The sequence below is a fragment of the Sciurus vulgaris genome, assembly GCF_902686455.1.
Source record: "Sciurus vulgaris genome assembly, chromosome: 3".
Classification (NCBI taxonomy): Eukaryota; Metazoa; Chordata; class Mammalia; order Rodentia; family Sciuridae; genus Sciurus; species Sciurus vulgaris.
In genome coordinates, this window is record NC_136463.1 from 91,233,420 (window position 1) to 91,254,662 (window position 21,243).

At 39.3% G+C, this 21,243-nt stretch overlaps 2 protein-coding genes across 2 annotated transcripts in view; both read right to left on the bottom strand.

Annotated features, from left to right (window-relative positions):
* LCT (lactase) overlaps nt 1–15,451 on the bottom strand; it is a gene marked incomplete at its 5' end in the record, with an annotated part of 46,681 nt that extends 31,230 nt beyond the window's left edge. The window contains 5 exons of the mRNA XM_079135598.1: nt 194–272; nt 1,454–1,556; nt 4,861–4,944; nt 7,832–7,911; nt 14,815–15,451. Of these exons, the coding sequence (XP_078991724.1) occupies nt 194–272; nt 1,454–1,556; nt 4,861–4,944; nt 7,832–7,911; nt 14,815–15,451 (983 nt within the window). The remainder of the gene's footprint in view (nt 1–193; nt 273–1,453; nt 1,557–4,860; nt 4,945–7,831; nt 7,912–14,814) is intronic.
* A 4,378-nt stretch (nt 15,452–19,829) lies between these two features.
* The window catches only part of MCM6 (minichromosome maintenance complex component 6), a 51,254-nt gene continuing 49,840 nt past the window's right edge, over nt 19,830–21,243 (bottom strand). Inside the window, exon 17 of the mRNA XM_079135624.1 lies at nt 19,830–20,328. Coding sequence (XP_078991750.1) covers nt 20,212–20,328 — 117 coding nt within the window. The 3' untranslated portion in view covers nt 19,830–20,211. The remainder of the gene's footprint in view (nt 20,329–21,243) is intronic.

Sequence of the window (21,243 nt, forward strand, 5' to 3'; positions counted from 1 at the left end):
AGCCTAAACCAAGACCCAGCGAGGGATAACTTTTCCAGCTTTTCCTCTGAGCCTTCCTCCTTGTCTTTTGAATGACCATAATAAACCTGCTGGTTCAATAAGCAATGCCAAGAATCTCAAAAAGAGACCCCATGTGAAAGAACAGCAGAGTAGTCTAAAAATATCAGTGACTCAATAGGCAATCTAACATCACCTTTTCTTGGAACTTGATGAACAGCTCAGGAGCTCATTAACATCAAACCCAATGATGAGCACTTGGTCTTTATTTATGGCTGTAAGAGAAGAAATTGAACTCTACATGAAACTTAACCAAGAACATATGCATCTGAAATCAGCAGTTTTTCTCACTCATAACACACACACAAACTCCAAGCAACAGTTCCAAGTCCCTCTGAAAATACCATGGGCCAAGAGGTTAAGGAGATCAGAAATGTCTGATCTCCTTACACACTTAAGGGTACAATCAGAAGCACCTTCAGACTTGAGATTGCCAGCTTCACCCCAGAACCTCTGACAGGTCTGGGTGGGACCCAGAAGATGCATTTCTAACTCCCCAGGTGATGCTGATCCTGATGCTGGTGGTCTAGGAACTGCAACTTTAAGAACAGTTGATTTAGAATTTAAACATCAGAAATTGTGGTTTAAATATACATCAGCATAAAAGTTACCATTTTAACCATTTATAAAGGTATGGCATTTAAGAACAGTGCTCATCATGCTATAAGCTAAGTTAGGATTAGGATATTAGGTGAGGTGTGTGGATCAGCTGCAGAGGTCTATGGAGTCAGTGAGGCACAGGGAGGGGAAGGGGTTAGAGTGAATATCAGGGCACTCTAGCACATGTCCCTATGCCCCTTCCTTCAGAGTCCCCAGCAGTCACAAGACTTAATAGACTCCAGCCTTCCCCTGGCTCAACTGGACCAGGAATAACTTCCTGATCCATGGCCAGTCAATCAGATTCAGTCAAGAATTTGCATTAAAACACTGAAACACTGGTCTGTGAGCTTCAGGTCCTGCACCTGAAAGTTTTTAGCATCTTAGGAGCCCACCAGGACCACAATCAAGCTGAGGTTATAGGGACAAGGAGAAACAGAAGGTACTAATTGGAGACAGGCATGAAGCATCCTGCAGAATGGGGCAGAGATAGAAGACCCTGGAGGAAGAGGCAATGAAAGGAGACAAGCAAACAAATATCAGCTTTCATGCTTACAATTTACATCTGAGGCCCAATGGTCTTTATCTCTCCTTGTACAGAGCCTCACCTCTTTCTTGGGGCAATGGGAGCTACCTGCCAGGGAAGGCAGAAGACCCCCACACCCACCTGGGTAGGTTTCTCAGAACAGTCCTCCTCCTGTGCTCCTCCTCCCATTCAAACCCCAGCTTTCAAGACTGTTAATCACTAGTCCAGTGAACCAAATGTCCCTCAATATCTCTCCCATGAGGATCCACTCACCTTCCATAAGGCTAAAAAGCAGACTGGCAGGGTTCTTCCTGGTGGAGGGACAGTCCCGAAGTTTTAGGGTGAAGATAAAAACTTTCACTTTTGGTTCAATGGTCTGAAAAAGATAAAGCCCAGCAAGTGAACTGAAGCTCCCTAGGAAGTATCTTTTGATAACAGGGACAGAGTTTCAAGGTGAGGTCACAAATACTCCAGCTTTGGAAATGCTCGCTAGCCATCTCAGTTAATTAGAGTAGCTGACTCTAGACCCTGAATGGGAAAGACTTACACTGTTTAGAACATAGGCCACCCTCATCACCCCTTCCTGCACCCTTCCTTCATCTTGGGTGTACAAGGAACCTCTTAGAGCCAAGAACAAAAGGCCTGTGTTACTCAAGAAGCTTAGTCAAGATGCCACCATCACCATATTTATAGATGTCTGAGGTTTTCTTCAGAATAATCTGGTTTAGGTGGTAGAAGAGAGAGACATAGGTACTTGAAGCTACTGATGACTTCATAGGAATTCCTTATACTTTTCCCCTTATTTTTGGATGTACTTGAAATTTTCCATAATAAAAAGATAAAAGAGTTGTTATTGTTACCTGTTATGGTTTAGGTATAAGGTGTCCCAAAAAAGTTCATGTGAGACAATGCAAGTATGTTCAGAGGTAAAAACATTTAGATTAAGAGTTGTAACCTAATCAGCAATATGATGTAACCCAGTCACTGATATGGATTAACGGGGTGGTAATTATAGTAGGTAGGGTGTGGCTGAGAAGTTAGGTCACTGGGGGCGTGCCTGCAGGGTTTATATTTTTGTCCTGGGTGAGCAGAGTTCACTCTTTGCTCCCCTGTTGCCATCTCCTGAGCTGCTTTCCTCCTCCACACACTTCCACCATGATGTTTTGCCTCATCTTGGGTCCAGAACTATGGAGTTGGCCATCAAAGGACTAAGACCCCTGACCGTAAGTGCCAAATGTAATTTTTCTCCTCTATATTGTTCTTGTCGGGTCTTTTGGTCACAGAGGTGAAAAACTGACTAGAATATTAATTGTGGACCAGCTGTTCTCAATTTTAGTATCAAGGGGAAGCATCTTTAAGCTGACATGCTTCACTGCACTTCACCCTTCCTTGGGTAATTTTCCCCACACTAATTTTTCCTCCTCTGAGCCATTAAAAGCTACCAAGAGACACCAATAGCAACTATTTAAAAGGAGCCAGGCGTGTTCTTTATTTTCTCATAGCTTCCTTTGACAATGTCCCTTCTTGACAGATGAGGCGTCCAAAGCTCGGAGAAGCCAAGTGAACTGCCCATGAACACACGGTTAGTGGAGCTGCACCTCTACACAGGTTCGGTCCTTTCCCAGGGATGAATCAATGCAGGAGATCCAAACAACTGAGGGCGGCATACATACAGAACTGAGGGTTTTTTCGTGCCTGAAGGATCCACATGACCTGTGCTATTCCAGGACTAATGAACTAGAGGAGCCTTTGGGGCCCCTGTCCTGCCTTCTGCAGAATGAAGGGTTTCCTGGGTGAACAGAGCCTTTTCTGATAAACTGGATATGGGATGCAGTGTGTGCTTCCTGCAGAATTCTGAAGTCGGTGCTGTGCTGTGCCTCTTTACAAGGTGCTGAGGAGATGCTCTCAGGCCCTAAGATAGCTGTGTGCCATTGGTGAGCTGCAGCTAAGAGCCCCTGAGGCTCAGCAAGGGGGTACAGGTGCTCTGGGGAGATAGGGGTAGAAGCAAGTGTGTGCTGATCTTGACAATACCTCCACCCTCTCCCCTTGCAGACCATGGAAGAGGCCCCTTTAAGTGGAGTGCAGGGGCATCTGGGGTGAGGAAGGAGGTTGTGTTGAAAAAAAAAAAACCACGGGCAGCATGCTGTAGGCTCCTGTGGATGCTATTCAGCCCCTCTCCTCAGGGAGAACTCAGCTATTCTTTTTTGCATGCTGGGGATCAAATTCAGGGCCTCATGCGTGTACAGGGCATGTTCTACACTGAGCTTCAGCCCCAACCCCATTCTAAATCTTTGAGGCTGCAGGTGAGCTGTGAAGTGCAACATCTGGAATTGAATTCCTACATGAGGAAATAGAAGGAAAAAAGAACTGTTGCAGGGCTTAATAAATGACTTCTAAGTTTGTTCAAACAGAGTTACTATTGGGCTACCAGCTGTGGACTGAGGTTTCACAGCATTATTCAGACACTGGTAGGTGCTGATTTTCTTGAAAGGGAAGCACTGTAAACCACATTCTGTAATACAAATCCTGCAGATGCTCCTGTTGAGGCAAGCTGCATGTGCATAAGTGAGATGGTTTTTTTAAATGTCAGTGGTGTTTAAAGCCTTTAGCTTGGCCACAAACTCTGGTTTAATCCCTTGAGAAAGGGAAAGGCAAATTTTGTTGTCAGGCGTAAGAGGACCTCAGAGACACCACGATTCTATAAGACCCAGAAATCTCATCCAGAAGTTCAGGCTATAGGTCTCAAGCAATTTTAGGTTCAGGTGAGACAATGCTAACAAAAACAACTAAAATAGTATGTGATTTTCAAAAAATGCAACCTTCATTATAAAGTTCCCAACATTTTGTACTCATTTTTGCTTTGGAGAGGTAGTATAATGTCTTAGAATGAGAAAGCCTTGGTTCAAATCCTACCTCCAGTACTTACTAAATAGCATCTGATCTTGACAAACTAAGCTCATTAAGTAGATTTAAACTGTTTTGCAAATGCCATGGTTTAGATGTGGTTTAAGTGTGTCCTATCAAAGGTTCATGGGTTGTGGGCTTGGTCCCATAGGTGGTGGTACTGGGAGATGGTGGGACCTTTAAGAGGTGGGGTCTAGTGGGAGGGTGTTAGGTCAACTGGGGTGTCTTGTGGGACCCCAGTCTCTCTCTGGCTTCCTGTTTCACTGTTGTTTTTCATCACATGCATGCTCCCATCATGATATGATGCAGCCAAGAGGGGCTTGATCAGAGCGGAGCTGAACTGATGCCAGTGCCACATCTTGAAGCTACAGAACTGTGAGCTAAATAAACCTCTTTTTAAAATAAAGTTAGCTTGCCTCAGGTATTTTGTTGTAGCATACAAAATGAACTCACAGCAACCATCACTACCATCAGTGACTGTCTTTTTAAAACTCAGAAAGAACACTAGAATTTTAATTCTCAGGAGATTCCAACAGGAGAGAAGATCCATGTGAATATGTATCTTAACAAGCTAACCCTTGTTACCTTTTTTAGGAAAGACTAACATCCCAATGTTCCCTAGGGATGTTTTTAATGAAAATCTCCCCAGATGGAACTTGGCAGATCTTTTGACTATGTAGAAGTTCAGTGCACACATTAAACAACACATTAAATGTCTGATATTCTCTTAGGAATGTTCACTATTTATCATTGATATGGAAAAGGGATCAAATTACCTGCAATATATTCAACTTCTCTGGTAGACTTGCCTCACTTTGGCATTCATAAGACAAATCAAGAGATAGGAAATCAACTGAGTCCTAGAAATAAGCAAATAGGGTCATTAGAAAATAAGCAATTTCAAGACAAACTACTGCTTAGAAATATTTTTTATTTCTCCCCTTATTTCTAAACTGAATACCACACTATGAGGTTTTCCAATGTGTGTGTGGGGAAATGCCTGTGTATTGTTGGGAATACCTCATTTGTGTGCTCTGCCAAGAGCCTAGCACATAGAAAGTGCTCAATAAGTATGTATGGTTAAATGAACGAGCAAATCAGTATTCCAGAAATGTTGGGTTCCACCAGTGTAGATGAGGGACTGCGTTGGAGGTCAAAGCTATCTGCAGCAGCATATTCCTTGTGAGAGCTCTGTGGACCCTTTTGGGGCTTGGGGTTTTGTTTTAATTTCAGGCCAGTTTGAAGTTCACCCAGTTAGCCCTATCTTGACCCATTCTACTATCTGAGAGCATGACCCTTTTGGTCCTAGTTCACATTCTGATTAAGAACATAACCCTTGGTCCTGTCTATGACCTGCCTATGTTGAAAAAACTCAAGAGTCTACACATGGAGATACTACTGTTGTTCACTCCCCACTTCCCTCAGTGAGCCTGGATGGCTACTCCATTTCTAACCTTGTCATAGACCATTGCCTGCCTCTCCCCATCATAGATGATCTTTTTTTCTTAGGATATCTGGTGAGAAATGGCATTTGGTAAGAACCAAGTGTGTCATGGACTTTCATAACTGATTTACCACTGGCTCCCCATTGCTTTCCCAATCAGGTTATTATCAGTGTTGACTAGATTCCTCACACTTGCTCTATGCTCACTCAAAATTTCCTTTACCCATCCTCTCAGTTCTTGCTTCTGTTTGCCAATTCCATATGACACATAGTAATTGAGTCCCTAGTTCTCAAAGTCATTGTGTTGGTAACATGAGTGGGGATTCACTTTTAAACATGAATAAGAGGGCTGGGAAGATAGCTCAGTCGGTAGAGTGCTTGCCTTGCAAGCACAAGGCTCTGGGTTTGATCCCCAGCACCGGAAAAAAAACAAACAAACAAAAAAAAAAACCAAACATGAATAAGATTCACAGGAGCTTACAAGTTAATAAGGAGAGTTAATATAAACAGCACTTACACAAAGAAAAGGCAGAAAATAAACTTGATATAAGGAAAGCACACACCAATGATGCTCAAACATCAATGGGAATTATATTCCCCTGGGAACTTGGATGCCTTCCAAGGGCCCAGGTTTGTTCCACCTTGATCTCTGTATTCTAACTCTCTAGGTAATTTTGACATGCAACAAAGGGAGTCAGATGGTATAAAAAATGGCAAAAGGGTCCAAGTGGGGAAAGAGTTCAACAGGATAAATGAGAACGTATTGGGAGTGTTATTAAGTGAGGTCTCGTAATGGAACACATTCACATTGTCATTAACAATAGGTAGATTTTTGATCCAGAAAGATTTGAGGAAGGTAGGAGGACAGGAAGGACAAGAAGTAAATGTCACACATCATGTAGGAGAGCAGTTAGCCAGCATGGGGTATACACTGGGTACAGGAATTGAGGGCAGAAAGACAAGACATATACATATACAGTGGAAAGCCCTGAGGGATTTGTTGATTCAGGGGAGTGTGGCATCCTGATGGGATCCATTAAAACTGCTTTTGGAAGGTTACCCTGAAGCATGACACAGCATGGATCTAAGTAGAGAGACCAGTTCAAAGGCTACTGCCAGACTTGCATTTTTCTGATCAGCACTTTGGTCTCCTGAGTTTATAACTGATAACAGTTATTACCCTTTGTAAATCAATTTAGACAGCAATATGGTCATACAATAAGCCCAAGGGTTGTTTATCCAGAATCTTATCACATCTGGGGTTTATGTTCCTGCACTTGTAAATCTAAAAACTGAACCCTGATACATGTAACCCCCAGTGAGTCGTATGGTATATTGACAGTACCCTGGCAATGCCACAGAACTACAGAGATCAGCTGTTTTTTCTGATGGCTTTCCATACTGCCCAGCAGCCAAAAGGAGGTAAAGCTGTTTACTGCTCAGATGTTTTAATTTTTCTTTTTAAAACACAGAAAATTATAAAGGATGCAGAAACCAGGATGGATACTCTAGGAAGCACATTTTTAAAATCCCTCTATCCTAACATTTGTTTTGCAATAAATCGATCTTTAGTAAGATAATTTGGACTCTCTCTCTCTCTCTCTCTCTCTCTCTCTCTTTTTTTTTTCTTTTCTTTCAGTACTGAGGATCAAACATGCTAGGCAAGCACACTACTGCTATAGGTATGCACCACCACACCCAGCTCTTTTTATTTTGAGACAGTATCACTAAGTTACCCAGGCTGACTTTGAACTTGCAATCCTCCTGCCTCAGCCTCCCGAGTCGCTGGGATCACAGATGTGTGCCACTGTGCCTGATTCTTTTGGATTCTTTTAATAAAGAATCAGGGCAAGCAGAAGCATTCGGCTTCTTTGTGTAGGCAAGCCAACACTTGACAAAGCAAGAGTTGGGGCTACAACAAACGAGATTTTGTTCTTAAAGCAATTCTGAACTAGGGAACATATGCCACTCAAAGAAGGCATTTATAAAAATATCAAACCAGCTGACAAAAATTTGGCTTGTTTTCAACAATCAAAAATCACAAATTTTGCTGGGTGTGGTGGCAAAATACCTATAATACCAGGTGATTTGGGAGGCTGAGGCAGGAGGATTGAACTATCAAGGCCGACCTCAAAACTTAGCAAGGCCCTATATTAAAATTTTAAATTTTAAAAAAGACTGGGGACATAGCTCAGAGGTAAAACATCCCTGGGTTCAATCACTAGTACCAAAAAAGCAAAAACAAAATAAAACAACAACTTTCCCCAGGTACTACAGAGGCTGTATCTCTGGGCTATTGTCACCTTGACAAGTGCAGATGTGGATGGTTCTAGCAGGAACTCCGAGATCTCTTCTACTTTTAGAACCACAGATAGCTTTCCACCTGAAACAATCAAAAGAACAGCAGGTAAGTGAGAGCAGCAAATTCTGACCAGGGAAGCCACTGTGCATTCATTTTGTATCCACCTTTCTATAAGAAGTTTACTAACTTTAAAAAGTATTTCTGGAGCTGAGCACTTGCCTAGCATATGTGAGGCCCTGGGTTGATCCTCAGTACCACATATAAATTAAAAAAAAAAAAAAGATTCATTGACAACTAATAATTTAAAAAAAAGGATTTCTGAAGAAACAGTTCACATGACTTTATCTGAAAGATTTTAGAAAAAAAAGGTAGCTAAAAAAAATGTCCCTTGGATACTGTTTTGTATGAACAATAACCCTGCCCTGCCACCAGCAAGATAAAGGTGGCAAGAAGATAACTACTTCCTTAATTTGCTTCGAAGGCAGGGTGCACTCAGGAAACTGATGTTACTTTATCCTTGTTCACTGTATAGACATCAATATAGTCCTATTGTGTATTGAGGGAGAATCAAAGACAATATTAACATATGCAAATTGTTTTGTTTTGACATTAGGTATCTAACAGTGATTCTCAAACTTTTGTGTGCATCAGAATCATCTGCCAAAATTATTTAAAAGTGCCAATTTCCAGGTCCCTGCCCTCAGATTTGGGGTTAGCAGAGGAGGTTGAGCCCAGGAACACACATTTTAACTCAAACTTCCTGCATAATTTGGGGTGGTCCTTTAGACCATAATCTGATAAACACTGCCACAGAGTTGGTTTCTTAAGTTGCCAACCCTATTTTTTTTTTTTTTTTTTTTTTGGTGAATTGAACCCAGGGGTGCTTCACCACTGAGCCACATTTATTTTTTGAGACAGGTCTTACTAAGTTGCAGGTTTCACTAAATTGCCGAGGCTGGCTTTGACCTTGCCTCAGCCTCGCAAGCCACTGGGGTTACAGGTGTGCATCACCACACCTGGCTCCCTGAATGCTTTAAGGGATTTATCAAAGTAATCTGGCCAACATTCAAGCCACTGTTGAAAGGGGTGTAGCAGGGGTTACTGGGTGTAGCCTTGGAATGTGTTCCAGTACTGGGCAAACAGAGGTGCTGTGTGTGTTTACTCCTCCCATCAGAGAGATGTTCACTCTTGTCTCATTTCTCTAACTCTGCCAAGAATCATCTTTTTTCTCCAGAGTGGCAGCACATCTAACAAATCAGTAGAAGGTTTATAATATACACATACCAAAAGATTAGAAAATAATTTTTAAAAATTTATTATTTTATTATTAAAAAAATTTTTTCATACATGTATTTAGGGTAATAATGTCTGTTTCATTCTACCATCCTTCCCATCTCCACCATCCCACCACTCCCCAAAAATAGTTGTTTTATTTGTTAAAAATTGTGGTAAAAAATATACATAACAAAATCTACCATTTTGGCTGGGAGTGGTGGTACACACCTGTAATCCCAGTGGCTGGGGAGGCTAAGGCAGGAGGATGGAGAGTTCCAAGCCAGCCTCAGCAATTTAGTGAGGTGCAAAGCAACTAGTGATATCCTATCTCTAAATAAAATACAAAAATAGGGCTGGGTATGTGGTCAGCGGTCAAGTGTCCCGAGTTCATTTAATCCTCAGTATCAAAAAACAAAAAAACTCCGAAAATAACTCCTCCAGTCCCCTCTCTTCCAGTCCCTGGTAACCTCTATTCTACTTTCTGTCTCTGAATTACCATTTGAGGTATTGCATATGAGTAGAATTATGTCATATTTGTCTTTTTTGGGAGTCTGATTTATTTCACTTAGAATGTCATCTTCAAAGTTTATCTATGTTGTTGTGTTAGAATTTCCTTTCTTTTTAAGACTGAATAACATTTTGTTGTAGATACATTCCACATCACATTTATCCATCAATAGTCAGAGATTTGGTTTGTTTTCACCTTTTGGATATTATGAATAATGCTAATATGAACATGGGTCTATAAATAACATTCAACAGCCTGCTTTCAATTCTTATATAGGTATATACCCAGAAGGGGAATTTGGATCACATGATAATTCTAAGTTAAATATTTATTTTACGTACTGGGACTAAACCCAGGGCCTTGTACATGTTAGGTAAATGCTCTACCATTGAGCTATATCCCTGGCCCCTAAATTAAATTTTATTTATTTTATTTATTTATTTTTGCAGTACTGGGAATTAAACCCAGGGGTACTATATCACTGAGCTACCTCTCCAGGCCCTTTTATTTTTTATTTTGTTACAGGATCTTGCTAAGTAGCCCAGGCTGGCCTTGAACTTGTAATCCTCCTGCCTTAGCCTCCAGAGTTGCTAGAATTACAGGCATGAGGCACCATGCCTGCTAAGGTAAAAATTTTTAAGGAACCACCATTCTGTTTTTCATAGTAGCTGCAACATTTTACCTTGCTGACCCCAATGCATAAGGATTGCAATTTCTCCATGTTCACACCAACACCTGTTATTCTTTTTTTCTTTCTTTGTTTATAGGGGCCAGCCTAATGAGTATAAAGTGGTAATTAATTGTGGTTTGTATTTGTATTTCTATAATGATTGGTGATGTTTCATGTGCTTATTGACCAGTTGCATTATCTTCTTTGGAGAAATGTCTATTCAAAATCCTTTGCCTAGGCTAGGTGCAGTGGTGCATTCCTGTAATCCCAGCGGTTTGGGAGGCTGAAGTAGGAGGATCAGGAATCCAAAGCCAGCAAAAGTGAGGCGCTAAGCAACTCAGTGATACCTTGTCTCTAAATAAAATATAATATAGGGCTGGGGATGTTGCTCAGTGGTCAGGTGCCCCTGAATTCAATCCCCAGTAATAAAAAAAAAAAAAAAAAAAAAAAAAAAAAATCCTTTGCCTGTTTTTTATGTTTGTTTTTTTTTGTTTTTTTGTTTTTTGTTTTTGTTGCTGACTATCAAAATAAAATAAAACAAAACAAACAAATGAAACAAAAATAAAAGGACTAGGGCTGCAGCTAAGTGGTAGAGTATTTGCCTAGCATGTGAGAGGCATGTGGGATTCAATCCCTAGTACCTAAAAAAACATTCCTTTAGCTATTCAGAATCTCTGGAAATTCCAAATGAATTAAAGGATGGATTTTTATATTTTGGAGAAACAATGTCATTGTTGTTTGGATAGGGATTTCATTGAATGCCATATGCTGCTTTGAGTATCATTGACATCTCAATGTTAAGTCTTTTAATTCACACAGAATGTCTTTCCATTTATTTATGTCTTCTTTGATTTCTTTCAGCAATGTTCTATAGTTTTCAGAAGTCTTTTTTTCCTTCTTAAGTTTAGAAAATAATTTTTAAAAAGGTTTTAGGGGTCGGGGGTGTAGTTCAGTGGCAGATTACTTGCCTAACATGTATTAGGCCCTGAGTTCAATCCCTAGTGCCATGTAAAAAGTAAATAAATAAAATAAAACACCTCCTCCATCTGCCCTCATAGATTTTCATACTTTCTTCCCTTGCCAGACCTTTAAAAAAAAATGGATACATAAAAATTTATGTACATATTTATGGGTACCTTGTGATATTTTAATACATGTATACATTGTATAATGTTCAAATCTGGTAATCATTTCTTTATGATGAAAATATTTAAAATCTAGCCAAGTATGGTTGTACTCGCCTGTAATCCCAATGGCTTGGAAGGCTGAGGCAGGAGTATTGCAAGTTCAAAGGCAGCCTCAGCAATTTAGTGAGACTCTAAGCAACTTAGCAAGATCTTGTTGTCTCTGAATATTAAAAAGTGCTGGAGATGTGGCTCAGTGGATAAGGGCCCCTGGTACAAAAAAACTTTTAAAAAAATCTTTTCTAGCTTTTTAAAAATTTTAAGGTAAACAGAACAGTATCATTATTTATAGTTGCCCTACTATGCAACAGAACACCAGAACTTCTTTTTCTTAACCAACTATACCTTATACCCAATAATAATTAAACTTTCCCTTCCTCTCCCCCTCTCCCCAGCCTGTGATAACCACTGTTCTGCACTCAACTTCTTGGAGATTTTTTTCCCCCAAGATTCTACGTGAGAACATGCAGTCCTTAATTTTTCTGTGCATAGCTCATTTTATTTAACATAATGACCTCCAGTTCATTTTGGATTAAAGGATTTCAACCTGTTAAGTAGCTGAGTAATATTCTATTTACATTCTCTATGTATATTTTATAATGTAGTATATGTTTGTGTGTGTGTGTGTGTGTGTGTGTGTGTGTATACATACCATGTTTTCTTTGTTCATTCATCAGTTGGACACTTGGTTTATTCCTTTTCTTTTTGTGGTATTGAAGATAGAACCTGGGGATGCACTATCACTGGGCTAAACATCCAACCAACCCTTTTAATTTTTTGAGATAGGGTCTCCCTAAATTGCCCAGGCTGACCTTGAACTTCCAATCCTCCTGACTGAGACTTTAGAGTAGCTTACAGGTGTGTGCCCCTACTCTTAGCTATTCTCTTTCTTGGTTACTGTCATAGTGTGCAATAAATACAGACTGATTTCATTTGCTTTAGATGTATACTGAGTAGTAAGATTGCAGGATTTTTTTTCTGCAGTGTTTGGGACTGAACCAGACCTTCAGGCAAACACTCTACCACTAAGCCACATTCCCAGCCCAGGATTGCTGGATTTAATTTTTTCTTTTGATACTGGGGATTGAACCCAGGAGCACTTTATCACTGAACCGTATCTCCAACAATTTTTATTTTTTATTTTGAGACATGGTCTCACTAATTTGCTGAGGCTGTTCTTGAACTTGTAATTCTCCTGCCTCAGTCTTCCAAGTCTCTGGAATTACAGGTGTGCCACCATGCCCAGCTGGATTCTAAATTTAATTTTTTAAAAATATTTTTTAGTTGTAGATGGACACAATACCTTAATTTTTTTATTTTTAGGTGGTGCTGAAGATTGAACCCAGTGCCTCACATGTGCTAGGTGAGCACTCTACCACTGAGAAATAACCCCAGCCCCTGGATTTTAATTTTTAAGGAAACTTCATACTGCTTTCCATAATTTAACTGCACTAATTTACATTCCTACAAAGTGTGCAAGGGTTCTTTGTTCTTCACTTTCTAACCAGTCCTAGTTATCTTTTATATTTTTGATGATAAAATAGAAAGGAGCGAGGTGATAAAAACTCATCGCGTTTTTATTATTTTGTTTTTATTTTTGGTACCAGGAATTGAACACAGGGGCACTTAACCACTTAACCACATCCCCAGTCCTTTTTTTATATATATATGTATTTTAGTTGCAGGTGAACACAATACCTTTATTTTATTCATTTATTTCTATGTGGCACTGAGGATTGAACCCAGTGCTTCACAAGTGCTAGGCAAGCACTCTACCACTGAGCCACAACCCCAGCCCTGTGTTTTATTTTACTTTGAAACAGGGTCTACTAAGTTGCTCAGGGCCTTGCCAAGTTGATGAGGTTGGCTTTGAACCTGTGATCCTCCTACCTCAGCCTCCCAAGGCAATGAGATTATAGGCATGTGCCACTGCGCCTGACTCATGGTGTTTTTAACTTGGATTTCTCTGGTGATGAGTGATGTTAGGAAGCTTTTTAAATATTTTTTTAGATGTTGATAGACCTTTATTTTATTCATTTATTTATATGTGGTGCTGAGTATTGAACCCAGTGCCTCACACATGCTAGGCAAGTGCTCTACACTGAGCCACAACCCCAGCCCCTGGAAGCTGTTTCATGTACTTGCTGTACTATGTAATTTTTGAAAAAAATGTCTATATAGACCTATATGTTTTTTGCTAATGGTGGTATCATATTGTGAATAATGTTGCTATGATACTGTGCTTTTTATTTAAATTTTTTAAAATACACACACACACACATACACACACACACACACACATTTTTAGTTGTAGGTGGACACAATACCTTTATTTTATTTTTATTTGGTGCTGAGGATCAAATCTAGGGCCTCACGAGTGCTAGGCAGGCATTCTACCACTGAGCCACAACCCCGGCCCCTGATTCTATGCTTTTTAAGTGAACACAGAAAAAAATGTTAAACTCTCTATAATCAAATATCTGTGGGTTAACACACAAAAGATAAAATTTCAGCTGTCAAATTAATAATGATAAAAGATAATTACAGAGAATGGGATCTAAAGAACAATTTTATAACCGTTGATATAACTTAATACCATGCTTTAAAACCTATATGTAGTATACATACATACATATAGTATATAATAAAAAAAAGAAAGCATATAATAGTCCAAAATTGGTATACCTAGCATTCACTTTGGGAAATTTTAAAAAATCCAAATGTCCTGATTCTGCTCAGACTTACTGAATCAGAACTTCAAGTTACCTATAAAACAGGAATATGAACAATTAGAGTATTCTCAGGGCTGGAGGCATAGTTCAATGGCAGAGCACTTGTTGGTTTCAATCCCTAGCACCACACACACAGACACAAATAAAACAACAAAAACACCTTATGGTTTTTTGTTCCCTGTTAGTATATCATCATTTTATCTTATGTTTGTCTGCCTCCCCTGAATGGATACAGTGGTCTTAGTGGTCTTCATAAGAATAGGGGTGGGGGCTGAAGGAGAAGCACAGGCAATCTTGAAGCTTTGGATAGTTAGGGAGGAAGGGCTCCTTCAGAAGGGAAGGGGGACAAAGAGACAATCAGTGGCTGCACAGTTTCAAGATTGGGCAAGGAATTTAAAATTCATTTTTCAAAGGAAATATTGGGCATTATGCAATATAAACTACCCTTCTTATCTCTATTGGGAAATCAATACAATATTGGTCTCTCATTAATGTATAGATATGAGGAGTCTATTGAAAGTAAGCAGAAGAAATACTAAGTCCAGCTCCAAGAAAGATGGGGGAAGGTGGTGAGAAGGCTGCAGTGGATTAGCTTCAGAGTCAATGTGTACTTACCCTGAGACGCATATTTTTTGTGGTAAATCTCATAGGCCTTTTTATGGGCATCAGTGACAGTCTGAAGACGTGAAGCTCTTGATTCCTGATGGGGAAGATCCATTATTACTTCCTTCAAGTCACTAAAGGTGAGCCAGATCTCAACTAGGTCCCCAAAGGCATGGAAAACGAATGTGGCATAGTCGGCAAAGAGATCACCAAAGCCTTTGTTGCTTTGGACAGTAGTGGGTAGGGTCCGGTGGTGAAGGACAACCATGGGCTTAAGTTGCGCAGTCTTGAGGGACTTGAGGAGTTGTCGGTAGCACTGCACTGTTTTCTCATCTGGATTCTTGGAGCTTCCTGATGGGAGAAGTTGTGCCCACGACAGAAATACTTTATAATGGGTGATCTTACTGGCATGAAGACTGCTGAAGTAGTCTGGCAGGAAAGAGGGCAGTGGCTGGTGACAAACATAAATGTCCTTGTCCCCAGCTACAAAATTAGAACTCTGGTTTTCCAGTGGATAGCTTGGATTGTGCAGCAAATCATTAGTTAGAGGACCAGCAGCTGAAATGAAATTTCCATCAGATTCCCAGACTAACCCCTGGCATGAAAAACTTAGTAGAACAATAAAGACTACATTTTGAGACAGCTCCATTTTCAGGAAACTGTTAGGTATGTGGAAGGAATCCTGACTTTATAACAACAGGCTGTTGAGGTTGTAAAATACTACGTGATTATTAACAATATTTAACCTGGTTATCTATGATAGTGAAAGAACATGGTTCACCAATATAATAAAAATTGAAAGACCATAAGAAATAACACAAAACCCTCAAACTTTTCGTTGAAAATAAGCAGAAAAACCTAGAAAGTATTTGGGGAAAATTTTTTCTACTTTTTCTTTACTACTTTAAAAATTTTGTGGGGAGGATACCGGGGATTGAACTCAGGGGCACTCGACCACTGAATCATATCCCCAGCCCTACTTTATATTTTATTTAGAGACAGGGTCTCACCGAGTTGCTTAGTGCCTTACTTTTTGCTGAGGTTGGCTTTGAACTTGCGATCCTTCTATCTCAGCCTCCTAAACCACTGGGATTACAGGTATGTACCACTGCATGCAGCACTTTAAAATTTCTTGACATGAACAAAAATAAGTCTCTCACCAACTGCCCTCCTTTGAAAATATGTGAACAGCTGGGCATGGTGGCACATACCTGTTATTCTAGCAATTCTGGAGACTGAGGCAAGAGGATCACAAGTTCTAGGCCAGCCTTGAACTTAATGAGACCCTGTCTCAAATTTTAAAAATGTTAAGGGGTTGGGGAAGTAGCCCAGTAGTAGAGGTCCCTGGGTTAAATCCCTAGAATCACACTCATATGCACAAAAAAAAGAATAATGGATACATTTTGTAAAATATTTAGATATAGAAACATCTATGAAAATCTTGCAAATTCCCCTTTGCTCACTTCCCTCCTCTTCCTAAACACCTTCAACAATGTGTATTCTTCCATCTTGCTTCTTTTTTTAAAGTTTTTTAAAAATTGGCACATTATAATTTCTTCCAGTTTTCTTTTGCCACATAGCTTAATGGTTATGCATTTAACATTTAAAGTATCTGACATAAATTATTGTATTTGGAATCATGACATTGTATTTGGCATCATGGCATTATTAAGCTCTTTTTTGCACTCAATAACTCTAGGAGCAATCTCTTTTTAACAGATGCACAGCACTACATAGCAAGGATGGAGCATAATTAAACCTCTTACATATCGAACATTTTTGTTGCTTTTTAAGCTTGTTTCCCCCATTCCCTCAGGAGCACTCTACTACTGAGTTACATCCCAGCCCTTTCTATTTTTTGAGATGGAGTCTTGCTAAATTGCCCAGGCTTGCCTCAAATTTGTGATGCTCCTGCCTGAGTTGATGAGGTTACAGACCTGTGCCACCACACCCAGCTTAAGTTTTAATATGTTGCAAACAATGCTGCAAATGAGTATCCTTATACACACCTTGTCCATTTGTGAACATTTTTGTAGATGGATTCTATCTCAGGCATACCCAAATTGATTGAAATGAGATTTCTTCAAATTTAAATCCTTCCTAGTAGTATTCCTAAATTTCTGCCTTGCTAGCATGTTGTAGAATTTCACATTTTGACACTTACTAGTACCAGTTTCTAAAAAAAAAAAATCCCAGGTCAAACCTATGTAAATATTCGATTTTTCTTTTTTATTTTTATTGTAAACAAATGGGATACATGTTGTTTCTGTTTGTACATGGAGTAACAGCATACCATTTGCAGAATCATACATTTACATAGGGTAATGATGTTTGATTCATTGTTATTTTTTCCTCCCCCCCCACCCCTTTTCCCTCTATACAGTCCTTCCTCCATTCTTGCCCCCCTCCCACCCCCCATTATGTGTCATCATCCACTTATCAGTGAGATCATTCGTCTTTTGGATTTTTGAGATTGGCTTCTCATTGATATTCTCCAATTTCATCCATTTGCTTGCAAATGCCATAATTTTATTATTCTTTATAGCTGAGTAATATTCCATTGTGTATATCTACCACAGTTTCTTTATCCATTCATCAATTGAAGGACATCTAGGTTGGTTCCAGTCCGGCTACTGTGAATTGAGCAGCTAAGAACATTGATGTGGCTGTATCTCTGTAGTATGCTGATTTTAAGTCCTTTGGGTATAGGCTGAGGAGTGGGATAGCTGGGTCAAATGGTGGGTCCATTCCAAGTTTTCTAAGGAATCTCCACACTGCTTTCCAGAGTGGCTGCACTAATTTGCAGCCCCATCAGCAATGTATGAGTACCTTTTCCCCCACATCCTCTCTATCATCTATTGTTGCTTGTCGATTATTCTTGATTTTAACATCTTCTTTAACCCATCCTGAATTTTAATTGCATATATTGTAAGGCAAGCTAATTTCTAACATGCTATTGAATAGGCTGTTCTTCCCCACTTTTCCCCCCAGTACAAGGAATTTAACTCAGAGGTGCTCTACTACTAAATTGCATTCTCAGTCCTGTTTAGTTTTTGAGACAGTCTCAACAAACTGCAGAGATCAGGCTTGAACTTGTGATCCTTAGAGGCCTTAGCCTCTCAAGTCATCTTTCTGCACTATTTGAAATGCTACCTATCATCCTTTTCCCCAGAATCTTTTAAGTTTACATAATTCTTCTCTCATGTGTCCTGGAGATATTCCCATTTCAGAATATCTAGGTCTATGTCACTTTTGTGTGTATCCCAATTCATAACTTATGATTTCCTGATTGATGGACATCACTTAGCATTTGGTTGAAAATCCATTAAATTTACACATCAGTTGACATTACAAAATTCAAAACTTTTCCTTCTGAAAGTCTATACTCACCTTAATTCTAATTTTCATCAAGATCTTATACATGCTCTATTACCCATTAACCACTTTAGCTCCCTACCAAGTACTGCATGAAGAAAGAGGATGTGTGCAAATGTAAGCACACACATTCACCTATGAAAATGGACTTCATTTTTTGCAGTAATGATCTTGCTCTGGAGTCCCCTTCTCTCTAATGGCAGGACTGGACGGAAGAGGACAAATTCACCAAAAAGGAAGGCATTTTTCCTAGGTTTAAAGTTTTCTTTTGGGTATATATTTGGTCAAATTAATGTTCAAGATCCAGTCGTTTCCTTTCAGGACCTCCCCACCCCATTTTCCTAATGAAGTCAGTACACAAACTTCCTAATAGAAACGGGAGAGGGCTTTCTTGTTGCTCCTGCATTTTCATACTGAGCCTCCTCATCCCATCGTCAAGGTCTCTCACCCTTGTTAATTAGGAACATACCTGACAGGAACTTGTATCCTGCATTGACTACAATTTTTCTGATTCCTTCACCCCATCATTTTCAAGTCAGATTTCTTTTATTCTGAGACTGGGTCACTCATTACATTGCACAGGTTGCTCTTAAACTTCTGGGTTCAAGCAATCCTCCTACCGCAGCCACCTGAGCAGCTGGGACTATAGGTATGTGCCAATGCACCTGACTGAAATCATTGAGAACTTATCACAGAAATACTCTCACTGGTTGTACAGACCCTAGAAGGCCATCTGTTGTTAAAAGCGGCATCATGCTACTCATCATAAGCCATCATACTACCCGAGATGTTGAATGCAGGAGGAATACAAATTTTAGGTCAGCCTAGACAGCTTAGTGAGACTCAAAATGAAAAGGACTAAGGATGCAGCTCAGTGTACTTGCTTTCTCTGCATATAGCTCTGGGTTTTATGCTAGCACTGAAAAAAAAAAAAGAAAGAAAAAAAACTAAAGATATTATAGTGGGCTAGGGATCTAGCTCAGTGATTAAGTGCTTGACTAGGGCTGGGTTTGTGGCTCAGTGGTAGAGCGTTCACTTAGCATGTGTGAGACACTGGGTTCAAGCCTCAGCACTACATAAAAAAAGAGATAAAGGTATTATAGGTATTATGTCCATCTACAACTTAAAAAAAAAAAAAAAAAGTGCTTGCCTAGCATGTACAAGGCTGTGGATTCAATTCCCAGAATTACAAAAAAGTAAAAATTTAACAAAAAAGACACCATGAACATACCAATCATGCTAAACCTCATAATTATTTCCTGTAGTTTGTAATATAGAAAATGACTTTACTTCTCTTAAAATAGCAATTTAAAACAACTCCAAGAAATTACCTTTACAACAGAAGAAATTATTAAAGAGTAATGAAAGAAAAAGTATGAAAACTTTTTATTTTTATGACCTACCTAAAAAACAAAAAACAGAAAAACACACAAAAAAACCCACTGGAACTAAACCTTGGAAAGTCATCTCCAAGTCCTCTAGCTTTGATTCTAATTCTCTAATGACTCCTCTTCAAGGAACCTAATTCCAAACCCATAATGCCACCCACCCCTTTCACCCCTTCACCCCAGATTAAGTGAAAAAAGGACTAACACTTGAAAGTATATGAACACAATATTCAGAGCAGAGTAGAAATAAATCCAATAGACAACTTCAGAATGAGTTATTTTATTTTGATGAATAAAAGCAGTAGTTGGCAACTGGAAAAGTTATTTCCTCGATAGGATATCATATACCATGAAAGCAACAGGTCTTTCCCTACACATGAAAACAAAAGTCTTAGTCCCAGAAACTACATATTATTGGGGTCCAACTTCATTAGGACAAGCATACACAAGGAATGAGCTGAAGTCCGTATTGATATAAAAAGTATGCAGCGTGACACAGGATTATCTACTCAGTTCCTGTTTCTCGAAACAAATCTGAAGCATCACTCCCAGAAACAATTCTCAACCTAACAGAGCTCTATCCAGGTTCCAGGCCAGGAGGTGGTGTGACATGGTTACACCACCATGATCAGTTACTTTCAGCATCTCAATCTTCAAGCAAGTAGTTAGGATTAACTACCAAGTAGGGATCTTCTTCATAGCTCTCACTTCCTTCTGTGGAGCCTTTCAATCCAGCTTGGGTAAGCTCAATTAGAACATGGTCCTATAAAACAAACATTTTTTTCTCAGGTCTCCAGCAGTATTATAAAAATGTCAGACACACTTTTTTATTTTATTTTTGTTTTTGGTATTGGGGATAGAACCCAGGGGGTACCTTACCACCAGCTACATCCCCAGCTCTTTGAGACAGGGTCTAAGTTGCTTAGGGCCTAAGTTGCTGAGACCAGCCTCAAATTTGCAATCCTCCTTTCTTAGCCCCTAGGGAGTTGCTGGGATTATAGGCATGTACCACTGTGTCTGGCAACAGTCCAGATATACTGATCTTTCTGAAGGTTTATCACTGACATTGTTTGATTTTACCACCCAAAACTTCCTGGACAAAAGACTATTTCTTAAAATCACTATCAGTATTCTGCCAAACATCCTTTTCCATTAGGTTGCTTTTCATACCATAAACCTTTGAAAAAATTTAAGCTCAACAGGTATTGTGATTTTAATGCTTCCTGGCACATTACATCCAATGACTGTAAATGTAACTTTGAAAAAAGTAATGCCTGAATATTTGGGGAAAAAGGTAAAAATTTTGCTTGAAATTTTAAAATTATGAAAAACTCTCTAATAATTAAATCTGTTTAATTTTATTTAATATTATTATTTTTTTATTACTGGTCACTGGACTTTTTCCATATACCACCCACTCAATTTGATTAGAAGTAGAATGTAAAGATAACTTATCTGAAAAGATTTTTACTCGGAGCTAATAAAAGCCAAAGTAGAACATGCTGGTTTTTTTTTTTTTGTAGTGCAGGAGATTGAACCCAGCAATCCAGTGCCTTGCATATACTCAGCCTGATTGAGTACTTGTTTATTCATTTACTTATGTGCGCACTCTGGATTGAACCCAGAGAAGCTTACCACTGAACTATATCCCCATCCCTTTTTAAAAATTTGAGACAAG